General features: G+C 47.7%; 1 protein-coding gene across 1 annotated transcript in view; it reads right to left on the bottom strand.

The window, feature by feature from the left end:
* The window catches only part of dnah2 (dynein, axonemal, heavy chain 2), a 178,845-nt gene that overhangs the window by 52,054 nt on the left and 113,573 nt on the right, over positions 1-13,218 (bottom strand). Inside the window, exons 47-50 of the mRNA XM_068023578.1 lie at positions 11,474-11,626; positions 6,887-6,978; positions 6,072-6,270; positions 616-840 (exon numbers count right to left, since the gene is read on the bottom strand). Coding sequence (XP_067879679.1) covers positions 616-840; positions 6,072-6,270; positions 6,887-6,978; positions 11,474-11,626 — 669 coding nt within the window. The remainder of the gene's footprint in view (positions 1-615; positions 841-6,071; positions 6,271-6,886; positions 6,979-11,473; positions 11,627-13,218) is intronic.

Here is a 13,218-nt window from a genome sequence, read left to right as displayed (position 1 = left end):
TTCTGTTTGCTGTAGTTTGTAGGGACTTTGTTTAATAAGAATCTGTAGACTGTTTGCTGTAGTGTGTTGTTTGCTGTTAAGTCCTGCCACGCCTCCAACTGGTTGCCTAACACGGTGTCACAAAGTACCGAGGGAGCACTGCACCGTCCGAGGGGCAGCACCAAGGGAGTGCTGTACTGTCCGAGGGCAGTACTGAGGGAGTGTGGCACTGTTAGAGGGGCAGCACCAAGGGAGCGCGGCACTGTCCGAGAGACAGTACCAAGACAGCACTTTCAGATGAGCCATTAAACCGAGGTTCCGTCTGTCCTCTCAGGTGGATGTAAAAGATCCTGTGCCAATATTTTGAAGAAGAGCAGCGGTGTTCTCCGCAGAGTGCTGGGCCAATATTTACTCCTCAACCAACATTGCTAAAAAAAGATGATCTGGTCATTATCACAATGCTGTCTGTGGGATCTTGCTGTGCACAAATTGGCTACTATGTTCCTATATTACAACAGTGACTACACTTCAAAATAGTACTTCATTGGCTGTAAAGTGCTTCGGGACATCCCGAGGTGATGAATGGTGCTGTCGAAATACAAGTTTTTCTTTCTTAAAAACCCACGCTGCCATTACCTTTATGTGTTTCACAGTTTGTTTGAGTCGGTCATACCAAAAGCCGTAATCTATCCATAGGCGAAGGAGCTCCAGCGGTGGCTGGGAGCCAAAAGTATCTTTGGCTGGCATATTCAGGTCATCCATGAAGGTGATGAGCTTTTTGCCGCCAACTGGAACATAAACTCCTTTTGTTCTCTTCTCCACGCGACTCTCGATAACATCCTGCACATTTTTAGATGTGGTCTGTGAATAAGGGAGGGAGGGAGAGAGGAGTCAGAAATTAGTTAAAGTAATATTTTGTTTATCAACTTTGAGCTTGTCCAGGTGAGGAATCTTACCAAGGGAAATGGAACACTTTCCTCATTTCAGTCACCAACCACAGGCTGGATTTTACTAAGCCCCCGACATCATGATCCATGGATGGGGGTGAGGGGTTGGGGGGCCAGAAGATGGGTCTGGAAGAGGCCCGCCATGGAGGCCGACACCGGGAGTGCTGGGACTGATCTTCCCAGTGGAGGTGAGGCTCCGTGGTGGCCCCCACCCCACTGCTCGGCAACGGGATGCAGATTTGAATATGTAAATAGCCGCTCACCATACATTACTACGTATGCCGCTGCGATTCAGCTATCAGGTGGACGTGCGGCACAGTTGTGCCTTCACCTTCACGTCCGAGAAAAGCCGGTGGCACCAAGGTGTCAGTCCTCGGAGCCTGTGAAGGTGGCTGGGTGTGTGTTGTGAAGGGGTCTCAACTCTGCATTCATCAAGGGAGGAACCTGTACCCTTGTTCCTTAAAAGGGGACCACTCTGTGCCCATGAACGTTTTGGGGTGGGGGGGCGGTGTGGAAGGGGGCTGATCCTGCAGTCAGCCAACAATGTTTGGGGGAGGTGGGGAGCAATGGCAGTCCATGACTCCTTCGTGTGGAGTGGGGGCCACAAATGGTTTAAGATCATTTCGCCGGTGGTCCAATCCAGGCAACTGCAATAATATGGCTGTGGTCATGCTGTCCTGCTCTTATTTAAAGCTAAGACGGGCAATGTCATGCCATACCATATAGGTGATGCCAGAACGCAGCTGAAGCACTAATTCACATTACTCTCTGCCCTGATAGGCGCCATTGACCTACTGAAGGAACAGAGTTCACCTCCAGCATACAGTTGGGGCTGGTCCATCCTGTTTTTCTGGATCCATGTGCCATGAAGAGCCATATCCGCCGGAGGCAGAACCAAGAGGCAGGCGCAGCCCATGTGGAAGCTCCCAGACATGAGCAGCAGCAGCCACCAAGGTGCATTCAAGGCCAGAGAAGACGGTGGGTCTGCAGGCCCCACCGGACATACCTGCAGATGTTGGAGCGCCAGTGTCAGAGATGACTGCAGATGACCAGAGAGGCGGTGACACATCTCTGTGCACTGCTGAATGATGACCTGCAGCCGATGGGCTTTGGTGGACACCCTATGCCTTTGGCCCTCAAAGTGACTGCGACTCTAAACTTCTACGCCTCTGCCTCATTCCAGGGATCCACCAGCGACCTGTGTAGGGTTTCACAGTCAGCAGTACACCACTGTATCAGGGAGGTCACCGATGCCTTGTACAGGAGGGCCGGTGACTATGTTCGCTTCTGGACAGACTCTGAGAATCAGGACCAGAGGGCCCTCGGATTTAGTGCCATCATGGGATTCCCACAGGTGCAAGCGGTCATAGACTGCATGCATGTGGTCATCAAGGCTCCAGCCAGACTATCAGCTACATACCTCAATAGAAAGGGCTTCTACTTGCTCAACGTGCAGCTAGTATGTGACCACAGGAAGCACTTCATGTAAGAGTTTGCCAATTTTTCAGGCAGCTGCCATGACTCATTCATCCTGCGCCAGTCTCAGGTGCGGCTGCTCTTCACTGCACTGCCTCAGATCCAGGGGCGGATTCTCGGAGACGAGGGCTACCCCTTACAGACATGGCTCCTGACGTTGGTGAGAAACCCCACCAGCGATGCAGAGGAGTGATACAACGCCTGCCATGGCTCGACACGAGCAGGCGATTGGCATGCTAAAGATGCACTCCCTCTGCCTGAATAGAACAGGTGGGCCCTACAGTACGCACCAGAAAGGGTTATGCGCATCGTTGATGTATGCTGTGCTTTGCACAACTTGCAATACAGAGAGGTGAGGCCTTGCAGGATGATGAGAGACGGGAGCAGGAGATATCCTCAGATGATGAGAACACAGAGGGGTTGTAGCAGCATACTCGCATGGGAGGGCGGAGAGCATCGATGCAGCATAGACATGGCGAGCAGCGAGCAAGGGATGCACGACAATGCCTTATTGCTGGGCGCTTCTACAATTCCTGAAGTGTACCATATGCTCCCCACATCACATACCACCGTCCTTCATCTGGAAGGCAGTCTTCTGCATCTGTGACATCGATATCTTCACCATTACTGGCAGAAGGTGACAGAGCCATTGCCCATGTGACTGCATCTGTGCAATGCCACATCACGCATATGGGCATGGCAATGATGTTATTCCATACACTGGCAGTTCTGTCAGGTCAATGATGTAATGGGAGGACATGTAATCAGTACATGCTGGCATGCGTCATTCACACAGTAAAAAGGAGACACATGTTAGAAAAGCACATTTAGTGAGAAGGAATTAATACATAGGCGTGTCACCCATGAAAACTCATGTGTCATGGTGTCTTTTTGAAATGTTTGCGGGTGCTTCTTCACAATGCTACTTCTGTGCTAGCAGCTTGACTGGAGGCAGGCTGCTGATCAGGTTGCCCTTTGGCTTTGGATGACTTGGGTGGTCATCCTCTGGGCACCTGAGGCCTCAGACGTCGTGGTTGCTGGAGGGAGCTGGACTCACTGGCGGAAGGGCTAAGGAGCCAGAGTTCACATTGGAATCATGATCCCTCTCTTGCCTTGCCACTGCTGGGAACAGCTCATGGTTGAGGCGAGGATTTGCTGGTCTGTGCACATCTGTGGAATGTGGCTCTCCATGAGGGTCACCAACCTCTCAATGGAGGAAGCCATGTGCTCATATGCCTGGGACATGGCAGCTGTCATGGCCTGGATGGACTCCCCCATTGTCCGCTCAAAGCTGCATAGGGCCTGTGGCACCTCTGCCAGATGTTGCCTTAACTCTCCCTGCAACTCCAGCATGCCCTGTGCTGTCGACACCAGAGGATCATCATCAGCCTGGGGCTCAGAATGGACATGGACACCCACAGTCCTCCGACTGTCAGAGATGTTGCCTGTCATAGCATCAGCCAGCTGTTCAGGCTTGTGTGGTGCTCTCACCAGCTTGTGACCCAGACTCTAAAGCCAAACAGATTCCCATCGAAGTGAGTGTATCTGCGCTGGTGGAAGGTGCAGGAGTGTCCTGGGATACTGCATCCTCTGAGGTTGTCTTTTCCTCAGAGGTTCAGGAAGTCTCCAATGCTGATTCGGAGCGTCACCCTGCAAGATACAATGTGAGGAGCACAGTTTTAGTTTTTAATGGTGCACATGGTCACGAATATGACAGCATTGTGTCCAAAAATGAAATGTTTTGAGTAATCACTGTGTTTGTCAGAATGCTGCATGTTCACCCGGGACCACAAGCTCCATGTCCGAAACAGCACATCCTCCCTGGCTGGCAGCGAGCTCCAGGGCCTCCTCCTCAGCCTGCGTTAGCGAACTATTGTCTGGCATCCCTCTACCGGTCCTGGAGGCCTCCCTCGCATTGTGGTCCCTCTTCACCTGGAAGAGCAAGGATGCAGATACTGAACATTGCCAAACAACAACATAATGCCAGTCACAACAGGGGCGCTAGAACAGAAGGTGGGGGAAGCTCAGTCTGTAAAACGGACTCAGCCTGTCAGGTTGGTTCCATGCTCTGAGGTGCAAACGACGGTGAGTTCTTTCACACATGCAGCCACTCATGTGGCATCAATCCTCCCCACCCGATCTCCCTGTCTTTGACATGGCAGTGGCACCCATGTGGGGATACCCAGGTCAAACGGAGCTGTACAACAAAGTGCCACTTACTTTGCCGAGCACATAAGATCATTCACCCTCTTGCACCAGTCTTGGCGGATAACCCCACAGCAGCTTACCTCTGTTCAGGCGGGAGGACCTCTTCTTACCATCACTGGGGAAAAGGACCTCCCGCCTTTCCCTTGCAGCCTGGAAGAGAGTGAGCGGGGAGGAATCACTGCCACCCTTCCTCACACCTCTGCTATCTCCAGTGGCTTGCAGGGGTAGTTTCTTGACAGATGGGGCTCTTCAGACGTCACTGCTGGCTGGTCAGCTCCAGCAGCAAAGGTTTAAATTTGAAAAAGGTTGTATGCAGGGCTGGCTGCCATTTAAATATGGCGCCAGCACGTGCGGACTTGTTAGCTGATGCCGTTCAAGGCATCGTACAGCCGCCCTCCCAATGTGATTTGGGGGGGGGTGGGGGTGGAGGAGTACCGACCCTGGCACGCGAATGGGCCACCGCACGGGAAATCGCGGCAGCTCCGCGGCACGCAGGCCACCATTTATTAAGCCTGCCGCCAAAATCCAGCCCCATGAGTGTCAAGCACTCCTCTTGCCTACAAACACGATGCGCAGAAAAAGGCTAGCTGGTTCATCAAGCCTGCCCCATGCTCCATGATGACTGGAGCATCATGACTACACACAACCTATCCCTTCCCTCTCCCCCACCAGCACCCATCCATGTAATCTCCCGGTAGTAGCAAAAAAATTCAGAGAAAGAACCCAGGGCCAATAAGGTGAAAAATTCTTCCCGGTCTCCACAGGAACTAACACAGGTCCTTCATCTCGAAGCTGAACAATATATCGCAACCCCCAAACTGCAAACAGCAGCTTCTTCAATAGTGTGATGCTTTCTCAAGACTTACAGCCACCATCCTTGTGGCCTTTCTAAGTGAGTAGCAGCAACTAAGTGATAATTGATGCCGAACTCAGGTAAGTTTTATCCGACGGTCTCATGCCCAGTTGAAACTAGGCAGAAACTGAGCAAACTCATTGCACCTAGAACCCTTACTGCTAATGAAAAGAGAATTTATCCCCCACTGGGTCAGATTCAACTCCAGGTTCCAGAGGTGAAATACCCTGAAATGTAAAGGTTCGGTGTCTGGTTTTGTAAAATGACAATATTACTAGAATCATATAATCACAGAACAGTACAGAAGGTGGCCATTCGGCCCATTAAGTCTGAGCCATCTCTTCAAAAAGCATTCTGGTCGTCCCACTACGTCAGACCTTGACCAAATTGGGATCTTTCTGTGATTAATGTGACTCAATGTCATACCAGCACAATGCATTTAGCTACTGAGCCATCCATGGTTTATCTGTTAACAGAAACTCAACAGGTAAGAACTGGCTTAACAGGTGCACACTAATCAGATTGTGCAAACCATAATTCAGTCCACCAACAGTCTCTAACTACTTACAAAGGGCACTCCTGTACTATTAGTAATCATGCTTTCCTACCTGAGCTGACATGTTCACCGTCAGTACTGACCACTTAACGGGGTCAAGGGTCTGAAGTGCATTCTGACCAACGGAGGTCTTCCCAGTCCCAACTGGCCCCACAAGCAGCACGGGGCACTGATTGGCAACCAAGCTGCTAACCAGGAAGTTGTATCGCACTGTATCCACTGTGGGCACGATGATTTTATAGAAAGGTATGCTGCAGGACAGAAGCAAAAATGTCACTCTACCAACAGCAACATTGCTAAAGAGTGCTTTCAATTTAAATTTATTGGGACATTAATTATTCTACAATTCTGCAATACAAGTAGGGAACGCAGAATTGTGCAATCCCACTCTGGAGACTTGAGCCCCATAATCAGGCTGCTACTCCCAGCACAGCACTGTTGAAGGCACAGTCTTTTGAATCAGCCGTTAAACTGAAGCCCTGTCTGCCCCCTCAGATGGATGTAAAAGACCCCATGGACACTATTCCGAAGAAGAACGGGGGTCCAGACCAATATTTATCCCTCAACCAACATCACTAAAAAGAGATGATCTGGTCATTGTTACATTGCTGTTCTGGGATCTTACAGGGCATGTTTCTCAACTCATCAAAAAAAAAAACACCTCATCGCTGTTTGTGGGATCTTGCTGTGCACAAAACGGCTGCCACAATGGCTTAAACAGCAACAGTATCATTGTGCCTCACAGTAATTATCTTCGTGTGAAGCATTTATTGATGTAAAAATATATAAATGCAGGTTCCTTAAACCTCGAGTTGTTTGATGAAAAGCCACGCCTCACCACTAAACAGGGTGAAACAATTGCCTTACTTTGTAGGATAGCGCCATGATTTCATCAGCTTTTCTTCAAAGGAAGTCCAGACCTTGGTTTTTGGGTCCACATAATACTCATAGACAGTTTCCTGTGCAAAAAAGCAGGGCCGTTAGTGGGAGAATTCAAAGAGCAGCAACTTATCTGAATGACAGGGACATCAGAGCACACAGATAAGCACTGATCTCCATCTGAGCCGAAAGTTTGAAAAGTCTTGGATTATAATACTAACTTTTACATCCCTCAGTTGCTTCAATTGCCAGCTGTGTTGGCTGCTGTCTCCCTGAGTAGTCTGTTCCACCCAAACCCCATAGTGGAGGTACTTGAATCTGAACTGTTCAACTCACGTTTCTGAAGACCGCGCATAAAATAAAGGGATACACCTTTTTAATTTCTTCATTCCGCAGTGTTGGGGGTACTTACTTTGTGAATGATTAGCCCCTAATTATCTTATTGCCACATGCTTCACAGTTTGTCTCAGTCCAGTCATGTACATTCCAATTGCCAGTTTACATACATGCATCGGTACAGTCCCCTAAACAAGTCACCCGAGCTGGAGCCAGCAGTTCACTTGGTAAAGATTCCACTATGGGAGAAACTTGCAAAGAACAAGGCGATGGATTCCTGATCTCAGTCACCTGAACTGGTAAAACTGAATTGGTGCCCCTGGAGGGGTTAATCAGTTCCTGTTCAGAGAACCTATTACAGGATCATAGAATCTTACAGCACCAAAAGAGGCCATTCAGCCCATCATGCCACTATCAGCTCTTTGAAAGAACTATACAATTATCTCCTACTCCCCTACTGCTTCCCCATAGCCCTGCAGTTTTCGGCTTTTCCAGTATATATCCAACTCCCTTTTGAATCCAACTACACCCATCTCAGCTCAGCTGCTGCTGAAACCCTCATCCGTGCCTTTTTTACTTCTAGACTGGACTAATCCAACACTTTCCTGGCCATCCTCCCATAGAATCATAGAAAGTTTGCAGCACAGAAAGAGGCCACTTAGCCCATCGTGTTGCGCTGGCCGAAAAACGAGCCATTGAGCCTAATCCCACCTTCCAGCATTTGGTCAGTAGCCCTGTAGGCTATGGTGCTTGATATGCATATACAGACACCTTTTAAATAAGTTGAGGATTTCTGCCTTAACTACCCTGTCAGGCAGTGAGTTCCAGACCGCACCACCTTCTGAGTGAAAAAACATTTCCTCATCTCCCCTCTAATCTTTCTACTAATCATTTTAAATCTATGCTCCTTAGTCACTGACCTCTCTGCTAAGGTAAATAGGCCCTTCACATCTACTCTATCCAGGCCCCTCACAACTTTGTAGATTTCAATCAAATCTCCCCTCAGCCTTCTCTGTTCCAAGGAGAACAACCCCAGCCTATCCAATCTTTCTTCATAGCTGCATTTTTCCAGTTCTGGCAACATCCTCGAAAATCCCCTCTGTACCCTCTCTAGTGCAATTATATCCTTTCTGTAATGAGGTGACCAGAACTGCACACAGTACTCAAGTTGTGGCTTAACCAATGATTTATACAGTTCCAGCATAACTTCCCTGCTCTTGTATTCTATTCCTCGGCTAATAAAGGAAAGGATTCCATATGCCTTCTTAACCACCTTATCGACCTATCCTGCTACCTTCAGGGATCTGTGGACATTCACTCCAATGTCCCTCATTTCCACTACACTTCTCAGTATTTTCCCATTAATTGTGCATTCCTTTGCCTTGTTTGACCTCCCCAAATGCATCACCTCACACTTCTCCGGGTTGAATTCCATTTGCCACTTTTCTCCCTTCTGACCAGTCCACCAATAAATATCTTCCTGCAGCCTACAGCTATCCTCCTCACTATCAACCACACAGCCAATTTTTATGTTGTCTGCAAACTTCTCGATCATGCCGTCTACGTTTACGTCCAGATCATTAATATATACCACAAAAAGTACTGAGCCCTGCAGAATACCACTGGAAACAGCTTTCCAGTCGCAAAAACACCCACCCACAACTACCCTTTGTTTCCTGCCACGGAGTCAATTTTGTATCCACCTTGCTACATTTCCCTGGATCCTATGGGCTTTTATTTTTATAACCAGTCTGCCATGTGGGACCTTGTCAAAAGCCTTGCTAAAATTCATGTAGACCACATCAAATGCACTACCCTCATCAATCTTCCTTGTTACTTCTTCAAAAGTTAGTCAGACAAGATCTTCCCTTAACAAATCCATGCTGACTGTCCTTGATTAATCCATGCCCTTCTAAGTGACAGTTTATCCTGTCTCTCAGAATTGATTCCAATAATTTTCCCTCTACTGAAGTTAGATTGACTGGCCTGTAATTATTTGGTCTATCCCTCGCTTCCTTTTTAAACAAAGTTAGCAGTCCTCCAATCCGCTGGCACACCTGCATCCAGTGTGGACTGGAAAATGATGGACAGATCTTATGCTATTTCCTCCCTGGCTTCTTTTAACAGCTTGGGGTACATTTCATCCAGCCCTGGTGATTTATCAACTTTCAAGGATGCTAATCCCATTAATACTTCCTTCCTCCTTCCCTATGTTTATCACATCCAATACTTCACAGCCCTCTTCCTTGTCTACAATATCTGCATCGTTCCCCCTCTTCTGTGAAGACAGACGCAAGGTATTCATTAAGAACCATACCAACATCTTTCGCCCCTATACATCGGTTACCGTTTTGGTCTTTTATGGGCCCTACTCTTTCCTTAGTTATCCTCTTACTCTTAATATATTGATAAAGCATCTTTGGGTTCACCTTGATTTTGGTTGCCAATATTCTTTCATACCCTCTCTTAGCATTCCTAATTTGATGATTGATTTCACCCCTCCACTTTCTGTACTCCTCTCGGCCTTCTGTAGTATTGAGTTCTCTGTGTCAAACATAAGCTTTCCTTTTCTGCTTTATCTTACCCTGTAAGCTCCTCGACATCCCTGGGGCTCTAGATTTGGCAGTCCCACCCATTTTATTTGTGGGAATATGTTTACTCTGAACCCCTTGAATCTCTCCTTTGAACGCCTCCCAATGCTCTGACACTGATTTACCTGTAAGTCCCTAATTCTGAGGGACAGGATGAATCTCCACTTGGAGAGGCAGGGATTAATCAGGGATAGTCAGCATGGCTTTGTTGGGGGAAATCGTGTCGAACTGACTTGATTGAATTTTTCGAGGCGGTGACTAGATGAGGGTAAAGCAGTTGATGTAGTCTATATGGACTTCAGTAAGGCTTTTGATAAGGTCCCACATGGGAGATTGGTTAAGAAGGTAAGAGCCCATGGGATCCAGGGCAATTTGGCAAATTGGATCCAAAATTGGCTTAGTGGCAGGAGGCAGAGGGCGATGGTCGAGGGTTGTTTGTGCAAGTGGAAGCCTGTGAGCAGTGCTGTACCCCAGGGATTGGTGCTGGGACCCTTGCTGTTTGTAGCGTACATGAATGATTCAGAAGTGAATATAGGAGATATGATCAGTAAGTTCGCAGATGACATGAAAATTAGTGGTGTCGTAAACAGTGAGGAGGAAAGCCTTAGATTACAGGACGATATAGATGGGTTGGTAAGATGGGCGGAGCAGTGGCAAATGGATTTAATCCTGAGAAGTGTGAGGTGATGCATTTTGGGAGGACTAACAAGGCAAGGGAATATACAATGGATGGTAGGACCCTAGGAAGTACAGAAGGTCAGAGGGACCTTGGTGTACTTGTCCAGAAATCACTGAAGGCAGCAGCACAGGTAGGTAAGGTGGCTAGGAAGGCATATGAGATACTTGCCTTTATCAGCCGAGGCATAGAATATAAGAGCAGGCAGGTTGTGATGGAGCTGTATAAAATGCTAGCTAGACCACAGCTGGAGTACTGTGTACAGCTCTGGGCACCACACTATAGGAAGGATGTGATTGCCCTGGAGAGGGTGCAGAGAAGATTCACCAGGATGTTGCCTGTGCTGGAGCATTTCAGCTATGAAGAGTGTCTGAAAAGACTAAGGTTGTTTTCCTTAGAGAAGAGAAGGCTGAGGGGGACATGATTGAGGTATACAAAATTATGAGGGGCATTGATAGGTTAGATAGTAAGCAACATTTTCCCTTAGTGGAGGGGTCAATAACCAGGGGGCATAGATTTAAGGTAATGGGCAGGAGGTTTCGAGGGGATTTGAGAAAAAAAAATTTCACTCAGAGGGTAGTTGGAATCTGGAACGCACTGCCTGAAAAGGTGGTAGAGGCAGGAACCGTCACAACATTTAAGAAGTATTTAGATGAGCACTTGAAACGCCATAGCATACAAGGCAATGGGCCAAGTGCTGGAAAATGGGATTAGAATAGTTAGGTGCTTGATGGCCGGCACAGACACGATAGGCTGAAGGGCCTGTTTCTGTGCCGTATAACTCTATGACTCGCTGTTTCCAGTCCATTTTCACTAAATCACTCCTCAGCTTAGTAAAATTGGCCTTGCCCCAATTGAAAACTCTAACTCCTGTTCTAACCTATTCCATTTTCCACCTTGTGCATAAAGGAGTAATTTGAACAAAAGGTTACCCTTGGCATTTAATATTCTGCAACTCAGGAAATGCCTCACCTTGCTGGGGAAGCTGCCATCCAACTCCCGCAAGAAATTGTCCATTTTTTTCCTTCCGTCTTCATCCACAGATGCACACACAGACCAGATTAAACTGAATACAAAGACCATCCCAATCATGTGCATGTAGTTATCAGGGTCAGCCGGGTTCACCTGAAAGAAATGCCACTTAAATTAAGAGTGTGTCTCCATGGGGACACAAACTGTCAGAAAGCAACAGAAAGACATGCATTTATATAGTGCCGTTCATGACCTCAGGATGCACCAAAGCACTTTACAGTCAAAGAACAAAGAAAAAAGAACAGTACAGCACAGGAACAGGCCATTCAGCCCTCCAAGCCTGCGCCGATCTTGATGCCTGCCTAAACTAACACCTTCTGCACTTCCGGAGTCCGTATCCCTCTATTCCCATCCTATTCATGTATTTGTCAAGATGCCTCTTAAACGTCTTTATGGTACCTGCTTCCACCACCTCCCCTGGCAACAAGTTCCAGGCACTCACCACCCTCTGTGTAATGAACTTGCCTCGCACATGCCCTCTAAACTTTGCCCCTCTCACCTTAAACCTATGTCCCCTAGTAACTGACTCTTCCACCCTGGGAAAAAGCTTCTGACTATCCACTCTGTCCATGCCGCTTATAACTTTGTAAACCTCTATCATGCCGCCCCTCCACCTCCGTCGTGAAAACAATCCGAGTTTATCCAACCTCTCCTCATTTTTATACTCTGTGCCCCGACCGATGAAGGCAAGCATGCCGTATGCCTTCTTGACTACCTTATCCACCTGCGTTGCCACTTTCAGTGACCTGTGGACCTGTACGCCCAGATCTCTCTGCCTGTCAATACTCCTAAGGGTTCTGTCATTTACTGTATACTTCCCACCTGCATTAGACCTTCCAAAATGCATTACCTCACATTTGTCCAGATTAAACTTCATCTGCCATTTCTCCGCCCAAGTCCCCAACCGATCTATATCCTGCTGTATCCTGACAATCCTCATCACTGTCCGCAACTCCACCAACCTTTGTGTCGTCCGCAAACTTACTAATCAGACCAGCTACATTTTCCTCCAAATCATTTATATATACTACAAACAGCAAAGGTCCCAGCACTGATCCCTGCAGAACACCACTAGTCACATCCCTCCATTCAGAAAAGCACCCAGCTCCCCTCTGATCCCGAGTGACTTCACCTTTTGTACCAGTCTGCCATGAGGGACCTTGTCAAAGGCTTTACTGAGGTCCATATAGATAACATCCACTGCCCTTCCTTCATCAATCATCTTCGTCACTTCCTCAAAAAACTCAATCAAATTAGTGAGACATAACCTCCCCTTCACAAAACCATGCTGCCTCTTGCTAATAAGTCCATTTGTTTCCAAATGGGAGTAAATCCTGTCCCGAAAAATCCTCTCTAATAATTTCCCTACCACTGGCGTAAGGCTCACTGGCCTATAATTTCCTGGATTATCCTTGCTACCCTTCTTAAACAAAGGAACAACATTGGCTATTCTCCAGTCCTCTGGAACCTCACCTGTAGCCAATGAGGATGTAAAGATTTCTGTCAAGGCCCCAGCAATTTCTTCCCTTGCCTCCCTCAGTATTCTGGGGTAGATCCCATTTGGCCCTGAGGACTTATCTACCTTAATGCTTTGCAAGACACCCAACACCTCCTCCTTTTTGATAATGAGATGACTGAGACTATCTACACTCCCTTCCCTAGGCTCATCATCCACCAAGTCCTTC

The sequence above is a fragment of the Heterodontus francisci genome, chromosome 48 (genome assembly GCF_036365525.1).
Source record: "Heterodontus francisci isolate sHetFra1 chromosome 48, sHetFra1.hap1, whole genome shotgun sequence".
NCBI lineage: Eukaryota > Metazoa > Chordata > Chondrichthyes > Heterodontiformes > Heterodontidae > Heterodontus > Heterodontus francisci.
This window is presented reverse-complemented; position numbering and strand designations above follow the sequence as displayed.